At 33.6% G+C, this 25121-nt stretch overlaps 1 protein-coding gene across 1 annotated transcript; it reads right to left on the reverse strand.

Moving 5' to 3' along the window:
• Positions 1–24879, reverse strand: LOC127720677 (lipoma-preferred partner homolog). The gene is made up of 10 exons (XM_052227396.1): positions 24735–24879; positions 20402–20542; positions 19173–19933; positions 16912–17062; positions 13625–13726; positions 11700–11767; positions 9015–9062; positions 5370–5500; positions 3942–4062; positions 1–2303 (listed from the first exon to the last, which is right to left on the reverse strand). Exons 2-10 carry the CDS (start codon positions 20517–20519, stop codon positions 2172–2174), a joined length of 1632 nt encoding a protein of 543 aa, XP_052083356.1. The 5' UTR covers positions 20520–20542; positions 24735–24879; the 3' UTR covers positions 1–2171.
• Between the last annotated feature and the right edge of the window lie 242 nt (positions 24880–25121).

Genomic DNA, 25121 nt, shown 5'->3' on the forward strand with positions numbered 1-25121 from the left:
TATTGTAAAAAATGAAATATATTACACTTTTATCATAAAATATGAAATATTTCACTTTTTTATTGTAGAACAAATACATTAAATTTACACAATGAACCAAAACAATGACTGCCTGTCCCAGTAACTGAAATTTTCTGTCCTAGAACAGCTTTGGCCAACAGCTCCTATCAAGAACACTTTTTCATACACTCTTCTAAAATGTTTTCAACAGTTGATTTCAGTTACAAATAGTGACAGAATTTTATCAACGGTTACCTGATTGTCTAAGGTATAAATTCAAACAACATGTTCCTAGACAGTCCACAAAATGACAAAATCTTGTGTTTCAAATGTTTAAATCTCCATCTCTGAACAGTCACAAAAGACTGTGGGGTTCACTCACAGGTGAAAACAGCAAATTGATGTAATACATGTCTGTTTTGGGACAAACAGTCATTATTTTGGTTCCATGGTGATATATATTTCCAGACAATTCATCATTTTGAGTCCTGTTTGATTATGTCAACATTTATTTCTATAACTTCACTACAGTAAAAAGCACCATTTTATTATAAAATATAATAGAATAACAAATCGTGCTTAACTGCATAAAATAATAATGAAACCTCATAATACTAATCCTAAAGAATTTAAGTATGCCAAAAAAAAACACAACTTTACTTTACTTTCCTGCAATATTCTTTTTGGAGGATTTTAACATATATTATTATACTTCATGTCAAAATGCCAGATTTTTGATTTGTTGATAGGTGGGAGACAATTTACTCTATCCCATGGCAAATACTCTATTACCCTTCACGGAGACGCTTGAGATCAAGTGTGCGCTTTAATAAATACTGATTATTGTTATGCACAAGACGTCGTAGTTTATTACTTTGAATTTGAAATTAAAGACAGTAATAACAGAACATTTAGTATAATAAATTAAATAACACATATCTGAGAGGGTGATAGAGCAGATTGTTACCCCTCGAAAAGACATTGTCAACCTACCTTGGCTTCACCTCAGTTGACAATGTTTTCTCTGGGTAACAATTTGCTCTATCACCCTCTCAGCTATGTGTTATTTATATAATGTTTCTCACCTCTTTGATTCACAATCCTTCAAAAAGAAAATATCTGACTTTGCCCAAATATGTAAAAAAGGATATTTAGTATTTTTAGATTGCAATGGCTGGTTGTTGCATATTTTCTAGTCTGTTAAAACTATCAAACAAGTAACAGTCTGAACAACAGTCAATAATGAAAACTGTCAAAAATCATAATTATGAAAAAAAATCGTTGAACATTTATATAAAACAACTACATGTACATGATCATCAGTAGCTATTTAGGCACCATTAATAAGCAAAAACACATGAAAATGACAGTATTGCACAAGTAGCTACTGAAAAATATATATATGTATCTTGTGGATTCATTATTATTCGTTGGATACCATTTTTCATGGATTTCTTGGGCATAGGTTAAGGACAAGTTTAAGTGTTCTACAAAATATAAATTTCCCATAGGGTTGTGAAAATCTCGAAATATATTATCCACAAAAAACAACTTTTCTTGAATCCACAGAAATGGGTACCAACGAAAACTAATGGATCCACAGATTTACAAGGACAAGAGGATTATTTTGGACCATTGGTCCATCGTTGTCCAATGAAAAAGGGGCATACATTTTATCAATGATTAAAATAAAAATTTCACACCAAAACAAATTTGTATATGACGAAATTAAATATCTATCAATCACATCTTTGCTCAATATTCAAATTCAGATTAAAAAAAATATCTTAAAAGTTTGAAGTGTGTGATACACAAATATCATGAGACTAGTAAAGTGCGGTGAAATATTTACAAAGATGGTAGGATTTTTAATTGATTGCATTAGAACTCTTCCAGTTCAAGGGTCAAAAGACCACTAAATCTAAAATTGAATCTGACATTTATGACATGAAAACAAGTTTTGTTGTAGCACATATATTACATGGACAAGTTTGAACAAAAAAATTGATGAAAATGAAATTAAAGTTTAGTAATCATATGTCTTCAGATCATTTAAAAAAAAAAATATTTGAACATAAAATAAAGCAGATCTGAATTTTGGTACATTGCACTTTTCATTCTGAATTGTGTAATATTTGGTTGTTGTCTGTATCTTTTGCTGTATTGGTGCATTACAGTTCTGTGGTCATCTTTGTGGTCATTGCCTGTATTCTTCTAGCATTACAATTTTTACAGAGAATATGTTCATCCAGTGGATAACATCCACGTCCTTCAGCATCAGATGAAAGCTGCAATCCACAGTCCTGTAAAAAATGATTTAAGTTACTGTAGTAACATAAAATTTGGAGTCTAATGGGAACATAAAGAAATAATTGAAATACACACAAACTAACAAAGCAAAATGCTTATCATATAATGTAAATGCAGAAATTCTTATGAGTTTTTTTATTAATGTGATTAACGCAACTGGGTGAGTATTGCAATAATATGAAAACACCTTCTATTCTGTATGCAGATTTTCCTGAAATTGCAATAATAAATCTTGTATTTTTGTCCTTTCATGAAAAATTGCAATAATAAACACACATAATAATTTCTGAATTTACAGTTCTAAAAGCGGTTGAAGAATTAAATGTCCATCTAACTTTATTAAACAAACACTGAAAGGATCCAAATGAAATGAACGAAAAACCACACAAATCCTTAGCATGAAGGACCAATTTTAGGAGAAGTTCAAATTATTTCATCTGTCAAAGGAAGATAACTCTAGTTTCTAGTGAACTCAGTTTGAAAAATGTGTGGAAGGTCTAAATATTAATTTTCTTTGTGTATCGCAATCACCTATTTTGTCTGTCTCTCTGTAATTTTTGTTACTCAGTTTCTGTATTAAGAATGATTTGATATCTAATTTGGAACTTTAAAATGTGGATTTGTTCTTTAAAAGATATTTCTAAATCTGCAAGGCACCTCTTTTTTGACACTACTTTGAATTTGTAATGAATGTAGAATATGAGAAAGGAATTTTTTATCATTTCATCTAATAAAAGCATGAGACTTTTTGCTTCAGATAAACTCAACAATTTGACACAATGATACAAATTGCAATCAGGTGTCATTTTTTTATGCAAATAAACAGATTAAACACAATTAGTCATGACAAAATAAAACACTTTAATTTAAAGCACAGCTAGACAAGATGATGATGGATGATGGATGGCTGTTAAACGTCCAGTTGCAAATTAAATGTATATTCAGGAAGAGAACATGTTAATGTAATGTGTATATTAACCCTGCTTTGTACAAGACACACACGCTGAGCCAGCTTTTTAACTTGCTATTCTGTATGTGCCTGTCCCAAGTCAGGAGTCAGTAATTCAGTGGTTGTTTGTTACTGTACATCATATTTGCTTTTTGTTCATTGTTTTGTACATACATGTAAATCAAGCCGTTGTTTTTCTTGTTTGAATTGTTTAACATTTGTCATTTCAGGATCTTTTATAGCTGACTATGCGGTATGGATTTTGCTCATTGTTGAAGGCCTTACAGTGACCTTTAGTTATTAACATCTATGACATTTAGTCTCTAGTGGAGAGTTGTCGCATCAGCAATCATACCACATCTTCTTATTTTCATAGCTCTCAAGGTAACAGTTCACAGGAAGACATGTCACCATACCAAGATGCATTACTCTGACTCAGGACCAACCAGTCTTTGGTCTGACTTCTCAATGTTGAATGCTAAGTTGAGAAGCAGCAAATACCAATTTTAAGTATTTGATTTGACATGGTCTGGGTTTGACCCCACGACCTCACACAATCGAGCCAAACACACTACCATGAGGCCACTGAGGCGGTACAAGGTGCAAGACATAACATATTTATTTTTTTTTAAATATCTCTGCCTTTTAGGATAAAAATATTGAATCTTTGAACTTCTCTTACCTCACATCTATAGCACTCAACATGAAAACTTTTATCCATAGCAACAACCCTAACAGTTTCTTCTTGACCTTTCTTTGGCATAATTGGCTGATGACAAACACAGCATCTTGGTGCAAATTTTCTGAAAACAATCATGAAATTACATCAACTAAAATAAAATGCTCCGCTGGGCGCAGCTTGATACGACCGCAGAGGTCGAACCCTGAACAGTTGGGGCAAGTATGGACACAACATGCAAGCTTGATACAGCACTGAATTTGGATTGTGATTAAATATTTGACACACCATAGGTTTCTGACACAGAATGAATGTGGTCTAAGAACTTAAAAAAATTTTAATTTACCTATTCAAACCATATCATTATTATTTGCTTTTATATATAAATCAAAAATAACCAATTTAAAATGAAAATTTTAAAGAAAAAAAAGGGGAAAAAAAATCCCCCCCAAAAATTTTTTTTGACCCCCTTTATGATTCATCACCCCCAAACTCAATCCCAGCCTTCCCTTTGTGGTATGGTACCTTGCAGTACAATTTCAGAGAGATCCATACACTTGAACACAAGTTATTGTCTGGAAACAAGAAAAATGCTTGTTTTTTGGCCACTTTTTGGCCCCAAATTCCTTAACGTTTAAGACAATTACCCCCAAACTCAAACCCAGCTTTCCCTTTGTGATATGGAACCTTGCAGTACAATTTCATAAAGATCCATACACTTACACACAAGTTATTGTCATGAAACTAGAAAAATGCTTGTTTGAATCTGATATTTTGATTTGCTGCTAAAAATTTCCAAAATATTGAGAAGTGATTTCAAGAAGACAAAATTTTGAATCTATGTAAATATATCTGTAGCCTTATTTTTAATAACAGGCAGAAATAGAAGGAATTAAGTAGAACATGGACACATGAACATCACTGTGTGCAGTGCAAATCAAATTCTAAAAAAAGCTGAATTCTTTTTTAGAAACTTATCGATGACTTCCAAATTCATCTTAATCAGACAGGAGTACAAATATGCATTCACATTCTTTCTGAATAGTAACTTTAGACTCACCACAACCAATTCATAACTCTTGTGAATGTAAAACAATATTCAGTGAAAACCAGTCTTACAAAATATATTTTGATAGAAAAAATCTTCAGTTCTAAAAATGTGAGTTTGTCCAGTAGCTTTAATGATAATGCAGCAGTCAAGCTTGAAACTTCTTTACCAGAAATGTAAACGTTGAAACTTTTCATTGTGTTTAAATTCACTTATTCCGCAAATATGTGAAATGCACCGAAATACCACCCATGTGATAAGTTTGAGGAAATATATAAATTCCTTTGAAGTGTGCACTTTTCATTTGAAGCACAAAATTAACTTTCACACAAAAACTTATCTTGAAAATAACAACCCATAATTCTCAAAAGTAGCAATCATACTTGTGAAAGTCTTCAATGCAATGAATCTGACTAGTTGCATCAACAGTGAAAGGAATGCCATCAAGACTTTTACCACAGACCACACACACAAAACAGTCAGGATGATATGGTTTCCCTGTGGCTCGCAGAAGCTGAAATGATAAAAGGAATCATTAAAATTGACTGTATGAGTGACTTAAGCTTAATTTAATCATACTCATAATACAACAGCTGATAGTAACAATTGAATGCATATTAAGTACTAGAACATGTCAATGTTGTTTGAATATAAACCCTGCTTTGTACGTTGTTTGATTTTTAATGAGATTGTTCAAAAGTAAGCAGTCTGCAGGAAGACATGTCAACCTTACTGGAAATTTTATATTGCACAGTCTTTTCATTTTCTTCCCAGTGCTGTGCAATTTTCAACGAAGGAGCAAACACTATTTTTATAACATTTTCGGTTTGAACACCCACATTCACAGGGAGCATGCTACTATAGGAGACCACCGTTTCATAATACTCAAGCATAATAACTGCTCCAGTTTCATGTGCTTAGCGGAGAAGCAGCAAATACCATATTTATAAAGTCTTTGGTTTGAACACCGACACTCAAGGTGAGCGTGCACAAAAGATTACTGGTTTATAATACTCAAGCATAACAACTCCTCAATTCCATGTGGTAAGCAGAGAAGCAGCAAATACCATATTTATAAAGTTTTTGGCTTGAACACCCACATTAAAGGCAAGCATACTACTAAAGCACAGTAACTAAATTAAATGACAAAAGTATTTTGGAATGCATAGAAAAAATATAGTTTAAATATAAAATAAAATGCTCCGCAGGGCGCAGCTTGATACGACCGCAGAGGTCTAACCCTGAACAGTTGGGGCAAGTATGGACACAACATTCAAGCTTGATACAGCTTTGCATTTGGATTGTGATTAAATATTTGACACAGCATAGGTTTCTGACACAGAATGAATGTGGTCTAAGAACTTAAAAATTTTAAATTGGACATTCACCTATTATGGTCCAATATCCAAAATCTAAATACATGGTTAGATTCAGCATATCAAAGAACCCCAAGAATTCAATTTTTGATGAAATCAAACAAAGTTTAATTTTGGACCCTTTTGACCTCAATGTGGACAAAGTTGATAACGGGGCCCAGAAATCAAAAATCTAAATACATGGTTAGATTCAGCATATCAAAGAACCCCATATATTCAATTTTTGTTGAAATCAAACAAAGTTTAATTTTGGACCCCGATTTGGACCAACTTGAAAACTAATTTTTGTTAAAATCAAACTAAGTTTAATTTTGGACCCTTTGGACCTTAATGTAGACCAATTTGAAAACGGAACCAAAAATTAAGAATCTAAATACACGGTTAGATTCGGCATATCAAAGAACCCCAATAATTCAATTTTTGATGAAATCAAACAAAGTTTAATTTTGGACCCTTTGGACCTCAATGTGGACCAATTTAAAAACAGGGCCCATAATCCAAAAACTAAATACACGGTTAGATTCAGCATATTAAAGAACCCCAAGAATTCAAGAATAAAACCCCATTGATGCTTATACGAAGTATCTTCTTTTGCACAATACTGTGCAATTGAATATTTCTTGCTATTGCGCAATACTGTACAATTGACAATTTCTTGCTATTGGGAAATACTGTACAATTGACAATTTCTTGCAATTGCGCAATATTGTGCAATTGGATATTTCTTGCTATTGCGCAATACTGTGCCATTGAAGATTTCTTGCTATTGCGCAATACTGTGCAATTGAAGATTTCTTGCTATTGTGCAATTGAAAATTTCTTGCTATTGCACAATACTTATTATATAATAATTTACACATCCTGTTTGGTGTGTATCTCCTACCATATCATTATTATTTGCTTTTAAATATAAATCAGAAATAACCAACTTAAAAATTTTAAAAGAAAAAAAAAAATGAAAAAAAGAAAAAAAATGAAAAAAAAAATCCACACCCCAAATGTTTTGAACCCCCTTATGATTCATCACCCCCAAACTCAATCCCAGCCTTCCCTTTGTGGTATGGTACCTTGCAGTACAATTTCAGAGAGATCCATACACTTGAACACAAGTTATTGTCTGGAAACTAGAAAAATGTGTTTTTTGGCCCCTTTTTGGCCCCAAATTCCTAAACATTTAGGGCAATTACCCCAAAACTCAAACCCAGCTTTCCCTTTGTGATATGGAACCTTGTAGTACAATTTCAGAAAGATCCATACACTTACACACAAGTTATTGTCCTGAAACTAGAAAAATGCTTGTTTTTTGCCCTTTTTTGGCCCATAATTCCTAAAAACATTGAGGCAATTACCCCCATCATCAATCCCAGCCTTCCCTTTGTGGTATGGTACCTTGAAGTACAATTTCAGAGAGATCCATACACTTGAACACAAGTTCTTGTCTGGAAACTAGAAAAATGCTTATTTTTGGCCCCTTTTTGGCCCCCAATTCCTAAACGTTTCGGCAATTACCCCCAAACTCAATTCCAGCTTTCCCTTTGTGATATGGAACCTTGTAGTACAATTTCAGAAAGATCCATACACTTACACACAAGTTATTGTCATGAAACTAGAAAAATGCTTGTTTTTTGCCCCTTTTTTGGCCCCTAATTCCTAAAATTTTGAGTCAATTACCCCCAAAATCAATCCCAGCATTCCTTTTGTGATATGGAACCTTGTGGTACAATGTCAGAGAGATCCATACACTAACACACAAGTTATGTCTGGAAGTTACAAAAATGCTTATTTTTGGCCCCTTTTTGGCCCCTAATTCCTTTACTGTTGGTACCATAACCCCCAAAATCAATCCCAACCTTCCTTTTGTGGTATTGAACCTTGTGGTAAAATTTCATAGAGATCCATTCACTTAAACTAAAGTTAGAGTGCGAAAACCAATGTGTCTTCGGACGACGCCAGACAACGACGACGATGCCAACGTCATACCAATATACGACCACAAAATTTTTTTTGCGGTCGTATAAAAATATTGAACTCATGACCGAACAACATTGATTATTAAGGATGTAGTCAGGTGAAATTAAAAAAATCTCGAATTTAAAATTAATACTACATAACTCAAGAACAGTAAAAGTGACAACCCCAATTTTGAAATTGATCGGAGTTTTGTGGTAATAAGCATTGTGTATAAGTTTCATAAAGTTTAGTTGAAGCAAACTAATTTTAGAGAACAGAAACGAAAAATTCAGCAATTTTTCTATATATAAAAAGGCATAACTTTAGAGCGGTATATATAACGCCTCCCAAATTCGAACTTGATCTGTGTTTAGTGGTAATAAGCATTGTGTATAAGTTTCATAACATTTGTTTGAGGCAAACTGAAGTTATAGAATGGAATACAAATTTTGGGACATACGAACGGGGGTCAAACCCTAATCCCCCCTCTGCTACGGCGTGGGCATAAAAAATATTCAATTCATGACAAAACAAGTGAATAATAAATGTGTTGTTTGGTCACTCGTTGAATATTTTTCTATATTCTAATTCTTTGATTAGTTATTCTATAATTATCATATTTTTGTCTTAAAAAATACTTTAAGGTACCATAGCATCTCGAAGTTTCGAACCAAATAAAACTTAACAGAACCTGATACCTACCCTATCTGTCACTGGTTTAGAACACACTGAACATCTCTCTAGAGTATTCTGAAAACATAAAATGTCAGAGAGAATTATTATGTAGTTATTATTGTTGTAAAATACAAAACAATTAAAGAACCATAGTGAGCGCGCTCACATACCCCACGTCCTCACATTGTCATTGGAGAAATAAAATATGTGTAAGAAAAAAAATTGTATAAGAAAAAAAAATTGAATCATAATTTCCTGTTGATATGCACATCTACATAGTATGTCCTTATTATCTAAAAAGGTTTCATGAAATTCTGTTGTGTGGTATCAGAGGAGTTGCGATGACAAACTGTTGCATAGTACATTATTGAAGCAAATAAGTTCAAAGGGGCGTAACTCCTAGAAAAAAAATTTAACCGTAATTTCCTGTCAATATGCACATCTACATAGTATGTCCTTATTATCTAAAAAGGTTTCATGAAATTCTGTTGTGTGGTTTCAGAGGAGTTGCGATGACAAACTGTTGCATAGTACATTGAAGCAAATAAGTTCAAAGGGGCGTAACTCCTAGAAAAAAAATTGAACCGTAATTTCCTGTCGATATGCACATCTACATAGTATGTCCTTATTATCTAAAAAGGTTTCATGAAATTCTGTTGTGTGGTATCAAAGGAGTTGCGATGACAAACTGTTGCAGTAGTACATTAAAGTAAATAAGTTCAAAGGGGCGTAACTCCTAGAAAAAAAGTTGAATCGCAATTTCCTGTCGATATGCACATCTACATAGTATGTCCTTATTATCTAAAAAGGTTTCGTGAAATTCTGTTGTGTGGTTTGAGAGGAGTTGCGATGACAAGAAACAGGACTGACGGACTGACGGACGGGTCAAAAACATTATACCCTCTGCAACTCGTTGCGTGGGGTATAACTAGTCCTCAGGATTATCCATAATCAAGAGTCTGGATGGGTGGTCCTCCATTTCTGTATTCTTTAATTTTTTTGGCCTTTTTTCTCTATTCTTCATATTTGAACACCTCATTATTCTCTATTGTTTATATTTTTTGCCCATTATTCTCTATTCTTTATATTTTTTGCCCATTTATTCTCTATTCTGTAAACCCCCATCCACACCCTCATAAGCATTTATTTTTTATATTACCACCTTAATGTAAAAATCTTGTTGGGCCAAAAATTTTTCACGAAATGAGGCTTTACAATCCATATAGTTCAGAGAAATTTTATGAAAAACTGATTATAGAGCATGTATGTCAAAAACTTTTTCATTATAAAGATTAGACTTAAAAATATTTCACGCAAATACAGTACACACAGCATACAAAACAGATTCCAAGTCCCTCATTTAGAGGTAAATGTTGACCAGATAACAAACAACAATTTGTAAGGGTTCCGCGGAACCCAGTGTCTCGCCTACTTTTGCTGTTAATCGCAGGCTCAACAAAAATGAGACAATGTGAGATGAGGAAAAAATTTAATAAAAATATTCCTCTCGATACAATTTTTTTTATTGTAAGAAGCTTCTGTCCAAGTTTGGTAAAAATCCAGGATAGTTTATGAATCTAATAAATGTTTTCAAAAATTTAACTGCAGACTGTATGTAATGTTAACTGGAAGAAAAACTAAATCCATTTATAAGTAAAATATGGATAAACAAGTACAAAATTTTAATACAAATTTCCTTCTAGATACTAGCTTTTGATCATAAACAAACTTCTGTCCAAGTTTGGTAGAAATCCAGGATAGTTTGATAAAAGTTATTAAAATTTTAAAAACTTTCATAGAGTGAATGTAATGTTTCCTGGCAGAAAAACTAAGTCCATTTATAAGTAAAATACGAAAAACAGGAATTTTTTTTTTACAAAATTTACTTCTGGATACTATCTTATGATCATAAACAAGCTTCTGTCTAAGTTTGGTAGAAATCCAGGATAGTTTAAGAAAGTTATTAAAATTTCAAAAACTTTAACCACAGAGTGAATATTTGTGGACGCCGCTGACGCCAACAGAATGTAGGATCGCTATGTCTCGCTTTTTCGACAAAAAGGCTCGACAAAAAGCAAAAAGTTTGATCAAAACCTGTTTGGAACTGGTTTTATTACCTATGATAATTTCCTAACAATATTGTATGCACTCTTAAAAAAAACAGGCTTCCATTTTGCACAGAGTATGATCATTAATTGTTTTCTTTTTTGGTCTTTAGAAATAAATATTTAATCACATACTTTAGCAGTGCACTCTAGGTTTTGATAGGATATCTTAAACCTGCTAAGGTCTGACCAAATCTGCCTGTAACCTTTTTTCTGTGGGAAGACGTTAGCATCGCAACAAACTGTGGGTAACTGTCAATTCATTTATTTTCATGGATTGATGAAGATAGTATTTTCAGGGATATTTGAATTCGTGGTTTTGTCAAGGTTTACATCCATGTATGAGCCAGTTACGCCTATAAAAAGTTTGTTGTTCAAAGAACATTTAAATTTGTTATTCCACTACCCATGAAATCAATGAAATTTAGTATCCCACGATTAATAAAAATGAATCCTCAGTAGTTCAGTCTGGTGAAATCATTGTAAAAAAAATCATACTTTTGGATTGCATTTGACTCTTTAGACTATAAAATTCTTCATCTCGCCTTAGTTTTTGGCATAAGTGTACAGTTCATTTAAAACTCTTATTCTGTTGAAATTTACTTACAATATAACATGCTTCACAGTAAGGTTTGGTATCCATTGAGTAAAACTGTTTCCCTGTTAGCATGGTACCTGCAAATTTATATTATAAATTAAAGTATTCAATCATTCATAAAGACTTTTAAGAAAAAATAAGACAATAAATTCTGTTATTTTATGGGTCAATATTCCTAATGGACCTCCAATAAAGGAACTCAAAAGGAGTGGTTAAAAAAATTCTCTGTGCAGTGATATTGGACAGGTTTCAATTTTTAACAAGTGACTAAAGCTTAATCTTTTGTTCCCATTTGTAAAACAGAATAAATGTGTAATAAAATGCTCCGCTGGGGCGCAGCTTGATACGACCGCAGAGGTCGGACCCTGAACAGATGGGGCAAGTATGGACACAACATTCAAGCTTGATACAGCTCTGAATTTGGATTGTGATTAAATATTTGACACAGCATAGGTTTCTGACACAGAATGAATGTGGTCTAAGAACTTAACAAATTTTAATTTACCTATTCAAACCATATCATTATTATTTGCTTTTATATATAAATCAGAAATAACCAATTTAAAACGGAAAATTTTAAAGAAAAAAAAGAAAGAAAAAAAATTTAAAAAAATCCCCCCCCCCAAATTTTTTGAACCCCCTTATGATTCATCACCCCAAAACTCAATAACAGCCTTCCCTTTGTGGTATGGTACCTTGTAGTACAATTTCAGAGAGATCCATACACTTGAACACAAGTTATTGTCTGGAAACTAGAAAAATGCTTGTTTTTTGGCCCCTTATTCCTAAACGTTTAGGGCAATTACCCCCAAACTCAAACCCAGCTTTCCCTTTGTGATATGACACCTTGTAGTACAATTTCATAAAGATCCATACACTTACACACAAGTTATTGTCATGAAACTAAAAAAATACTTGTTTTTTGCCCCTTTTTGGCCCCTAATTCCTAAAATTTTGAGGCAATTACCCCTAAAATCAATCCCAGCATTCCCTTTGTGATATGGAACCTTGTGGTACAATGTCAGAGAGATCCATACACTAACACACAAGTTATGTCTGGAAGTTACAAAAATGCTTATTTTTGGCCCCTAATTCCTTAACTGTTGGTACCATAACCCCCAAAATCAATCCCAACCTTCCTTTTGTGGTATTGAACCATATGGTAAAATTTCATAGAGATCCATTCACTTAAACTAAAGTTAGAGTGCGAAAACCAATGTGTCTTCGGACGAAGACAACGCCAACTTCATATCAATATACGAAAGCAAAAAATTTTGCGGTCGTATAAAAACTATGGAGTTATTAAATGTATACAAAGAACTTGTGTGAAAAAAGGGATTTTTTTATTCGGCTTCTATTACAAAGGGTTTTTCAGGGTGTGCCAAATTACAGGAAAATGAATCACACTTCATACCCCCAAAATTTAACCAGATATGAGAAAATGTCTCAGCTTCGAAACAAGCCATCGTACATATCCAAATTAAAGATATAGACAGAGGAATTGAGGAAAGGGCTACCAAATTATAGCAATAGTGAAAGTGTAAAAAATTTTAAAAATCCAGAAATCAAAGGAAACCTTAATTGCAGACGAGCAGGATTTTCAATAAGATGAGTCCATGAGTCCTGGACTCATGAAAATCTTACTGGTGAGTCTGAAGATGCATCAAGGTTGTGAAATGGTGTATCAACCTAATATATTTATTATCATTTTTTATAAAATTCAAAAAAAATATTCTATATCTAATGTCAAATCTTATTTGTCATGGAGACTTATATAATAAATTATAAAGCCAAAAAATTTATCTTCTCACTGTTGGGACTCCCCATGGCCAAAAATCCTTAGTGAAAACCCTGTAGAAGTATTAGAGTGGGACAAATTTCTTCAAACTTTTACAGATAAAAGTAATAAATAGTAAAGTGGAGACAACTCTTACCACATTCCATGCAAGTGAAACAGGACACATGATAAACTTGATCCTGTGCTGTACAGCCATTTGTCTCACCAATCACTTTCCTGTTACAGCGACAACAAATTCCTGAAATGTGAACAGATACTCGTAAAGTGATTCCAAAGGTCAAACTTTAATTTCATTTGAAATTTGGCCAACTAAAGCTTTTATTGGATTTTCATGGCATAGCTTAGCTTGTTCAGCTAAATTTCCCCACTATATGTATTTTCTTGTAGCAATATAAGGGAAATAACTCTTACTTTTCGTTATTTGATATTTAGTCAAGTAAAGATTCAGCTTTAACAGGACTTTTTGGTCATACTGGTTTTTTGAGCTAGTTTATATAGACCATATGTATTTTCTTGTCGCAATGAAAGGGAAATGACTCTCCTTTTTTTTATTATTTGACAATTCTAAGCTGCAAATTCAGAAATTATTGTGTGCATTTAATTGTGTGATTTGTTAACAATGGACAAAAATGTGAGATTAATTCTAAGGAAATCAAGATTTTTAGCATACATTGAATTCATTTATTGTCATGGGTACCAATTTTCTTGTATTGAGAAAAAATGTACTTTCATGGAAATTTGACTTCGTGGTGAAGTCCACACATACACCTCAAGATAATTTGTATTTTGTTGAACATTTTAAAATGTGGTTCATCTATATCCACTAAATCCACGAAAATTGGTATCCAATGAATAACAAGTGAAACTGCGAGCTACTGCTCACTGATGATACCCGCAACTGGATAATTTTTATAGTGTAAAAATATAATTTGATTTTTGACTTTTGGTGTTTTAACGCCACTTTTAAGCACCGCTTTTGGGCTATTTCGTGGCGGCCAGTTTTTATTGGTGGAGGAAGCCGGAGTGCCTAGAGAAAACCACTGACCTTCGATAGGAAAACTGACAATCCTAGTCAATTAAGATTGGAGTGGAGTGCACCCACACGAGCGGGGTTCGAACTCACAATCTCAGTGTTGACTGGCTAGTGATTACAGTAGTAACTACTTAGACCACTCGTCCACCGAGGCCCCTGTAAAAATATGTAAGTGTTTGGTAAACAGGAAGTTGTTGAGTGATGAATCTGAAAACGCATCACATGGTATAGCTGACTTGTATAAACCCTGAAACCAAATTTCAGAAATCCTTATGATGTAGTTACCGGTAGTTCCTGAGAAAGATACGACAGACAGAGGTAAAACAGTATACCCCCACTTTTTTAAAGCAGGGGAACAATAATGAATCCACAGTACAAAATTTAAAATGTGAGTTATTTACTTTTGCGAACTTATCCCATGGCAAAAAGTAGAGTAACAAAAATACCGAACTCCAAGGAAAATTCAAAACGAAAAGTCCTTTATTAAAAGGCAAAATCAAAAGCTCAAACACATCAAAGGAATGAAAAACAATTTGGAAGTAATAATCAAACTGCTTGTAACCACTGAAGGTTAAAGATTGCTTTAATTCATCCTTGGAAGTAATATTAAACATTGCATGTATAAAGCTTAAGTTGAAGTTGATTCAACTAAAATTATGAACAAAGGAAGATAACTCCAATATTAAAGATTACTTTAACAATGACATCATTGATATTTTTAGAACAGATATTAGATTAACGCACCTTGCACAAGTTATGTAATTTTCTTGACAAGTTTAACATCATTTTGTGACTTGAATATATGAGCATATATTTCATTGATAAATTTCTGGTAATGTTCATGGATAGGATGTATAGAATGTTATGATCAATGCAATATATTTTGTGTATTTCAAAAGTAGTGATAAACCTTGGAAGATTTAGATATCAAGTCAGTACCATAGGGTTTTGGTTGCATTTCATGCAATCTTTACCCAAAAACCATAGTAGAAATTACTGAAATTACATAATCAGATAATGAGCACATGATCTGAGCAATGTTTTTTTGTCTTTTGTTATATCATGCTATTTTGACCTATAGATGTCTTTTGTTTTCAATGTTTGTTGGTTGCTGTCATATTGTCATTTGACAAAATAAATATCTTTCTCTATAATTTTTTATTTTGAATTTTTGTAGGCAAACAAAACTAGAGGCTCTAAAGAGCCTGTGTCGCTCACCTTGGTCTATATGCATATTTCAACAAATGACACTCTCCAACATTGTAGGTGAGAATAGCATTCATGACAAAAATATTTGTTTTGTTGATCTTGTATTGCTGATCATTTAGTCCGTTTAGTTTTCCTCTTTAGTTTTTGCTCAGAACACAAAAGAGGGTAAAGAAAAATCCTCATTTAAGGGCAATCACTCCTATAAAGAGTAACAGTCTACTAACTATATCGGCAAAATTTGACTTGTTAGTAGATCTTGTTTTGCTAATCAATTTCGCTTATTCAAGTTTCTACCTATCTATTATAATTTTTATCATATAAGGTATTACGCAAAAACAGTGGTATAAATAGTCATTAAAGGGCAATAACTCCAATAAGGAGTCATCGAACAATTTCCACCATATTGTATTAATTGTAGATATTGTCGTGCTGATCATTTTGGTCTATTTAAGTTTCTATCTATCTATTATAATTTTTAAGATATAAGGCAAAACGCAAAAAAAATTTCATCAAAGGGCCATTACTCTAATAAGGAGTCGACTGACGATTTCAACCATTAGACTCATTTGAAGAACATGTCAAGTGATCATTTTTGCATTTAAAGTTTCTCTCTATCTATTATAGTTTTTAAGATAAAAGGCAAAAAGAAAAAGAAAAGGTAAAAATTTGTCATTCAAGGGCAATAACTCCTATAAGAAATCGTCTGACAGTTTTGACGTAAATGGACAATAGGTAGAGATCAACTTTCTTAACATTTCTGCCCCTGTCAGATTTAGTCTATTTATAACAGTTTTCAAAATAATAGACAAAACTTGCATTTTACCCTCTATGTTCTATATCTAGCCATGTCTGCCATCTTGGTTGGTGGGCGGGATCATTGGACACATTTTTTTAAACTACATACCTTAATGATGACTGTGGCCAAGTTTGGTTAAATTTGGCCCAGTAGTTTCAGAGGAGAAGATTTTTGTAAAAGTTAACAGACGGTGACGATGGACGCCAAGTGAGGAGATAATGCATATTCGCTTTTCCATTCCAATTGTGTTTTTCATGTTTTTCGGGGGGATTAGCAAAGCAAACATTATTGCAAGTATTGTTGAGAAAAGGTTGCTTCTTAAAAATCTGTATGCCCATAACAAACAATATGATTTGGACAACTAAGAGTTTTCTGTTGTACAAACCCATAAATTCTGGATCTGCTGATGATGACATATTTTCCATTAAGAGGCTTGTCAGGGCATCAACCTCTGCTTCTTTGTTCTTACTGGTTCCCTGCATACTGACAGCTGCAGCTGGTACCTGTGGCCCGGGAACAGGTCTGGTCCCTTCATCCTGAAAAAATAATAATTATGTGTAAAATAGTAACAAATATTTGATGGATACGGTGCAACAATTTATACCATTTTTTACACATGGTCACATGCAAAGTTATAAATTAAAAACATAAGATAGACACCATGGTCAAGAAGATAAAAACAAAACAATGATCCACATGACAAAATAAAGATAAAATGCTCTGCTGGGGTGCAGCTTGATACGACCGCAGAGGTCGAACCCTGAACAGTTGGGGCAAGTATGGACACAACATTCAAGCTTGATACAGCACTGAATTTGGATTGTAATTAAATATTTGACACAGTATAGGTTTCTGACACAGAATGAATGTGGTCTAAGAACTTAAAAAAATGTTAATTTACCTATTCAAACCATATCATTATTATTTATTTTTATATATAAATCAGAAATAACCAATTTAAAACGGAAAATTTTAAAGAAAAAAAAGGAAAAAACCCCCCCCCCCCAAATTTTTTGAACCCCCTTATGATTCATCACCCCAAACTCAATCCCAGCCTTCCCTTTGTGGTATGGTACCTTGCAGTACAATTTCAGAGAGATCCATACACTTGAACACAAGTTATTGTCTGGAAACTAGAAAAATGCTTGTTTTTTGGCCCCTTTTTGGCCCCAAATTCCTAAACGTTTAGGGCAATTACCCCCAAACTCAAACCCAGCTTTCCCTTTGTGATATGGAACCTTGCAGTACAATTTCATAAAGATCCATACACTTACACACAAGTTATTGTCCTGAAACTAGAAAAATGCTTGTTTTTTTTTTTGCCCTTTTATGGCCCCTAATTACTTTTGAGGGAATTACCTCCAAAATCAATCCCAGCCTTCCCTTTGTGGTATGGTAACTTGCAGTACAATTTCAGAGAGATCCATACACTTGAACACAAGTTATTGTCTGGAAACTAGAAAAATGCTTATTTTTGGCCCCTTATTCCTAAACTTTTTGGGCAATTACCCCCAAACTCAATTCCAGCTTTCCCTTTGTGATATGGAACCTTGTAGTACAATTTCATAAAGATCCATACACTTACACACAAGTTATTGTCATGAAACTAGGAAAATGCTTGTTTTTTGCCCCTTTTTGGCCCCTAATTCCTAAAATTTCGAGCCAATTACCCCCAAAATCAATCCCAGCATTCCCTTTGTTATATGGAACCTTGTGATACAATGTCAGAGAGATCCATAGACTTACACACAAGTTATTGTCATGAAACTAGAAAAATGCTTATTTTTGGCCCCTTTTTGGCCCCTTATTCCTAAACTTTTTGGGCAATTACCCCCAAACTCAATTCCAGCTTTCCCTTTGTGATATGGAACCTTGTAGTACAATTTCATAAAGATCCATACACTTACACACAAGTTATTGTCATGAAACTAGGAAAATGCTTGTTTTTTTGCCCCTTTTTGGCCCCTAATTCCTAAAATTTGGAGGCAATTACCCCCAAAATCAATCCCAGCATTACCTTTGAGATATGGAACCTTGTGGTACAATGTCAGAGAGATCCATACACTAACACACAAGTTATGTCTGGAAGTTACAAAAATGCTTATTTTTGGCCCCTTATTCCTTCACTGTTGGTACCATAACCCCCAAAATCAATCCCCACCTTCCTTTTGTGGTATTGAATTCGAACCTTATGGTAAAATTTCATAGAGATCCATTTGCTTAAACTAAAGTTAGTCAACGTCATACCAATATACGACCGCAAAATTTTTTTGCGGTCCTATAAAAACTGGAGCTTGAGCAAAACACAAACTACATGGGAGAATGGTGGGTAAATCAGGAACTTTAAAAAAGTAAATAAATCCTCAAATTGGTAGTGGCAAGATAAATCCACCCATTAATATATAAGTCCTATTGATCCACATTTGTATGTTTTTAATGAAATTATCATATCAGCTGATTAAGTCAATGATTTGATTTAGGATTGAGATGTTTTCCATTCTCTATGTTCGATGATATAGTCGAGCGTTTGATTTAGTCAGGATTTTTTAGGACTTCCCCTTTTTAATTTACCTTGGATTTTTGTTATAACTTTTTTGCTCAATAAAATCACTTTGTGATACATAATTATAGCATGCTTGTACTTACAAATCTTGGAGAAAATCCACCTGATCCACCACTAAGGTGACGTGTTCTTTCCCCGCCACTGTTCTGCTGATTGTAAATAATGGGTGATCTTTCTCCACTATTTTGTCTGCTGTAGAACTGATTGGGAGAACCTCCATGTACAGGTGGTGAAGGCTCGTTCTGACGTTGGTACTGGTACTGATCTGGGGAACCAGTCATGTAAGATGGAGAGTTACTGGAAGGTCTATTGTACATATCTGACGATGATCCTCGTATATTTGGTTTAGCGTAAATTGGTTGTTCCTGTGGGACAGGAGAAGAATCGGTATAAGCAGATTGAATCGATTCGATGTTAGCGTAGTTGCTTTTCGGTTGAAAGGCTGTTGGTGAATTTTCAGAATAGTTTCTCTGCCTTTCGTCCACCTGGTAAGGACTGCTAACAGGAGATTCCGTCCTGTAAACAACTTCTGTTCTTGGTTTAGACTGGTATCCTCCAGACGAAGGAGAATACTGGTTCCCTCCATATGATCCACTTTGTGAGTTGTATGTCGACTGCTGATTGTAGTCTGTTGCGATGTGGATTGGTGACGTGACATCTCTTCCTTCATATCCTGTGGATGCTTGAGGAGGGGGAGGGAACTCATCATGTACTTCCTGGTAACCATAACCCCTCCCTGTGTCAGGGGGTGGGGGTGGGAAGTTTTGTTCCTCTACATATGCAGTCTGAGGTGGAGGAGGTGGAAAATCTTCAGTTCTCTGGAACTGTCTGTAGGTACTGCCTCCTGTAAAATGTCAAAAGGTTTTTCATTTATATAAGGGCTCAAAACAATTTTCTTAAATCACGATTTTTTCCATAGATGGATGAGAAAGTATGAATTATTCATCTTAGCTCAATAACTAGAGTATTCAATGTATGAATAACAAAATAACAAGTTCATGATGTCAGATTAAGAATGACAAATAAAGATGCTTATATAAAGGTGTTACTGAAGAACAGAACTGACATTGTATTCTATTATGCTTGTGGGTGCCAATATTCGTGAATTGAAGAAAAATTAAAAATTTCAGGGATATTTGATTGAGCAGTTTAACTATGCCAAAATTTGTACACAAGCCTTAAGAAAATGTGAAATTCATGGTTTTACACATTGTTGAAGGTTTTACAATGATCTATAGTTATTTACACACCAATCCTTTTGTCTTGTGGATCTCATTTGCAATCATACCATATATCCTTATCTTTATATTACCTGGTCTGAATGGCTTCGGTGATGAGTTTTGTACTTTTGGTTTGGGTGCCACAGCTGGTGGAGCCTTCTTTTGAGGGTCTGATATGATCAGCTGTCGGAATTGTCCGTCTAAAGACATTCTGGCTGTGAAGATGTATCAACCTAAAAAAAATTTAAAGTTAAAATAAATTTTGGTTGATTTTCCATGGCACGGGTGTCATATGAATAGTATGATACGATCATTAAAAATTGAGTTTCTTTTACAATATCTAGCAAACATTCAGTCCTAGAAAAGTTGTCGTCCAAAGGTTTTAACCTACAAAATTTTGTCAAGGATTGACACAATTTTGGTATTTTGCAATAGAAGTATAGCGAGAACCTGCAGATTTTCTTCAAAGATATCAAAAACTCTGCTGCAACAGTTATACTGTTCCATTAGCCTTCGACAAATCCTGTGTATTTTTTTGCTAAAAGTAAGATGGAGGTGATTACTGTAAACCAACTATTTTTTTTCCAGCGATTTATTTTCTTGACTTTAGCAAATAGAAAGAATAACCAGAATTTAAATCATCCCAAATATGTGAAACTTTGACCTTACCTTATAGAAACATATAACATGTATTAAGAAAATGTGAATTTGCGCAAATAAATTGCTGCAAATTGTCTAGGAAGAACTTTATGCAAAATAAATTATGCACAAAAATAAGGTATATTAAAGCATTCACAGAAAAGATGGTTAATTGGTGGGTATGTACTCAAGAATATTTTCATGTACATTTGTATATATTCTAAAGTTATCATTTTATAGTTTGTTTCAGTACTATAATCTACATACATGTATGATCACATTCTCATTTCAAAAATGATATTTTACAGCATTCCAGCCAAATGTGTAGACTGAAGTGTAAAAGGGACACAATAGTGTGTTAAACTTAACATGGAAAACGACTCTTTAGCATGCATGACAAAATTTGAAAATGAAAACTTTAAAAGTTTATGTTCTTAATTTGTATTAAAATTAACATTTTTACATGTTCTCATGTTGTTCGTTCTCATGTGTCGTTAAATGTGCATTTATAACATGTAGTCTGATTGATGCTGAATTTTGCTTTCTTATCAGTTTTATGACAGAAACCGGGGATACTGTCTGTATACTGTGTTTTCCCTTGAAATTTATTAATTCATTGGTGGATTTTAAGTGTGATGTGAATACTCATAAGTAGTGTGTTGCGCAACTACAATGTAAACAGACCACGAAAATATTGCATAGGAATGAGGACTAGTCCAACCTACGACACCTCTGACCAATTAAAAGAAAACTCGGACCAACTTGAAAATTTAACTAATACATGTAATAAGACATAAAATTTTATGACACCTCAATTAACTTGAGTTCCTTTCATGCCGTTTAATAAGCTTGTTTATTTCTTCCATTTTTCAGTTAAAACTCATTATAAATTTAGGCCAAGTAAAAATATATATGGGGTTACTCAACAGAAAACAGACCATATTTGTGTTTCCTCAACCCTTATTTTTTTCGTGATTTCGAAAATTTTCAATTTAAAAAAAGAAATCCAGTCTGTTATGCCAATGATTGGGGCTCTATTATCTATATCTATCAAAACAATCATGGGGACCATTTGCTAGTAGCTGACACTTTACTGGCATGTCACTATGGCCAATGCCAACACATGAATGGCTAAAAGTAGCCCCCTTTTTTATGGGGTCCATGTTTCTGTCTACTAACTTCCCCGTCAAAAAAAGCCCACCTACAATTGTACATTTTGTACCTAACCTACTTTGAAAACTGATGTAACAAGAAACACACATTTTTATTTTGGCCTGTAGTCAGAATGCATTAAAATTATTAAGTTAATTGAAATCAGATTGGTTGCAGAGTAATGCGTGATGGTTTTTAATGTATTCAAAGTAAGATCAGTGACTAAAAGTCAGCGTTCTACTCAGAAATTTAATATATCATCCTGGCAAACAGGGAATTATGAAATACCATCAAGATTGTTTCTAGAAACTATAGCATCACATCCATAACACTATAGTCTATAAATAACTCATTACAGATAGCGTCATATTCTAGCAATATAACATCACATTACCATGATGCTAAATGGCCCAAGGGAGAACACTGAAAGTTGTGTGTGATAAAAATATTCTTTATGATGACTTTTAAGAAAGTGTTACAGGTTAATGTCAATTACTTCATTGTTATTTACATTTTTATATTTATTAAAATGCACAGTCACATGAACACAGACATCTATAAAAATACAAAAAACAACCAAATAGTTCCATTGGCACATATAAAGAAAATAAAAGAAGAATATGTCTGAGGACATGAATGCCCCCGCTCAAGCTGTGCAGAAACGGAAAAAATTAGCAATTTTCCAAATTATAAAGGGGCATAATCATGATAATTCCAGAAGGTAAGTGTTCTAAAAATCAAACTCTGTCTGCAAGCTTTGTTTCATACATGTAGCATTGTGTATGAGTTTAAAAAAATTTGCATGAGGCACTTTAGTTAAGAGTGCAAACAAAAAAGGGACGGACAGATGGTCAAGGGTAACACTTGATGCCCCTGTTGCCTACATCTGCGGGGGCATTAAAACAGATATATATACATGTATATATATATGTCAGTCTATCATTTGTGTATTGCATGCATTGCTTTCATTTTCAAGTTGTACATGTAATATTAAGCAGAAAAGTAAGTTGACCAGATTGTCTTTCATCTTTGTGTTTTCTTTATACTTACTTTTCTGTAAGTGGTCCGATCGCGAGTTGTCTTTACTGCCCCTCTACAATCGTTCAATTTGTCGGCAGGGTATATACAGACTGTTCACTTTTATTCTGTTGCAAGTGAATGGGACGGAATTGTGTTATTAATTGAAACCCTGATGAGAGAGAAGTGGTCACAGAGATATGCTACCTTATTTTGGATTGGAAAGCAGAAAGTAAAGACATAGGATGATGAAGGATCAATGAGGGGCTTCTTAAGGACAGACGAAAGCAAGACAACATGCCCCATTGCCAAATCGCCCCACTCTTGTTTACCAACTCGCCCAACTTTCTAAAAAATCGCTCCACTCTGGTTAACCAACTCGCCTCACTTATGAAAACGGTTAAAATCTCAATAAAATATAATATAGGTCTGCCAACGCACCACACTTATGAAAACTTATCTACAAAATGTACACAGAATTAAAAAAAATCACTTGTGATACTAATAAAAATCCAAAATTTAATATACATGTATGATTATGATCAAAATTAAATTATGCTTCATTTCTTAAAATGAAATTGTAGATACATTATTTATTATATACAATTTTAGTATTTATTGGAAACTAGCTTTATTATTATTATAAACACCCATGATCCTTGACTTATCTAGTAAAACAGTGATAATATTTACCAGAAAACAAACATCATAAACAGTTACAATAGTCAATAACATCGTACTTACTTCTTTCTGCTTTATTGCAACCAAAAGAAAAGAGTTAAATAAAAAACAAAATGCATTTTAAGGTTTTTGTCAGTATTCATTTAATTCATAAGTGGGGCGAATTGGTAGGCCTTAATTCAGTACAGTTTAATTCTTTTATTCATTAGTGGGGCAAGTTGGCAGACTTTTATGCAATGGAATTAAACTCCTTTTCATAAGTGGGGTGAGTTGGCAGACCTATATATTCAACGCGATTTTACCCTTTTTCATAAATGGGGCGAGTTGGCAGACCTATATTCAACGCAATTTTACCCTTTTTCATAAGTGGGGCGAGTTAGCAGGACTAAATTCATCGGGATTTTACTATTTTTCATAAGTGGGGTGAGTTGGCAGACTATAATCAACGGGATTTTACCATTTTTCATAAGTGGGGCGAGTTGGTAAACACCAGTGGGGCGATTTTTTAGGAAGTGGGGTGAGTTGGTGAAAAAGTGGGGCGAATTGTCATGGATTCGGACAGACTATATCCATATTTTATTAAACTTTAAAATTTGCATGGCTTGGCACAATATTCAAAACTATATTCATAAATGATCTATTTGTGTCCAAATCATTCACTGAATATTGGTACATGTACCCTGTATGCCAGTATGGCTGTAAACCTCTCTGTCTATCATATAATTTCAAAATTCGTACAAACTTCGTTCCATGCTGGAATCATTCCAAAAATAACAGCCACCCCTACCTGTGAATATTGTTATCTCCGAAATCTGCCAATATAAAACTTTACCGGTATAAAATATACTTTTTAGTTAGCTTGACACTGACAGGTAAACACAACCTCCCCCTTTTTACCCTCAACAAAACTTAATCAGTTTCATCCTAAAAACTTACTAACTGCTGAAATAATTTAGTGGTAAATTATATATCTATCGGTTTCCTTCTGGTCAAAACGTCACCAATCTCAGAAATTCGCTTTAAGGAGTGAATCACTTCAAATCCTGTTGTTTTCCTAAAAAGGAAGTCGACAAGTGCTTGTGACGTCACTTCCTTCTGATGTCTTGAGATTGCAAAACAATCGCAAGTTTACCCATTAATTAATAGATTTAGGAGAGTAAAATATTTATGTATTCCAACCCTGAAATTTTAAAATTAATGAATATGTCCAAGGAAATGGATATTTGTTTATCCCAATCCTGATGTATTTTTTATAATTTATATATTAAATTGAGAAACAAAAAAAGGGGGGGGGGGGGGTAAATTATATCATCATTGTGTTTT

The sequence above is a fragment of the Mytilus californianus genome, unplaced genomic scaffold (genome assembly GCF_021869535.1).
Source record: "Mytilus californianus isolate M0D057914Y unplaced genomic scaffold, xbMytCali1.0.p SCAF_11, whole genome shotgun sequence".
Classification (NCBI taxonomy): domain Eukaryota; kingdom Metazoa; phylum Mollusca; class Bivalvia; order Mytilida; family Mytilidae; genus Mytilus; species Mytilus californianus.

Coding starts and splice junctions, on each gene's coding strand:
- LOC127720677 (XM_052227396.1), bottom strand. CDS start 20,519: ATGTCTTTAGACGGACAATTCCGACAGCTGATCATATCAGACCCTCAA. Junction 19,934..20,401: donor ACCGAAGCCATTCAGACCAG/GTAATATAAAGA, acceptor GACATTTTACAG/GAGGCAGTACCTACAGACAG. Junction 2,304..3,941: donor TTGAGTGCTATAGATGTGAG/GTAAGAGAAGTT, acceptor CATTTTTTACAG/GACTGTGGATTGCAGCTTTC.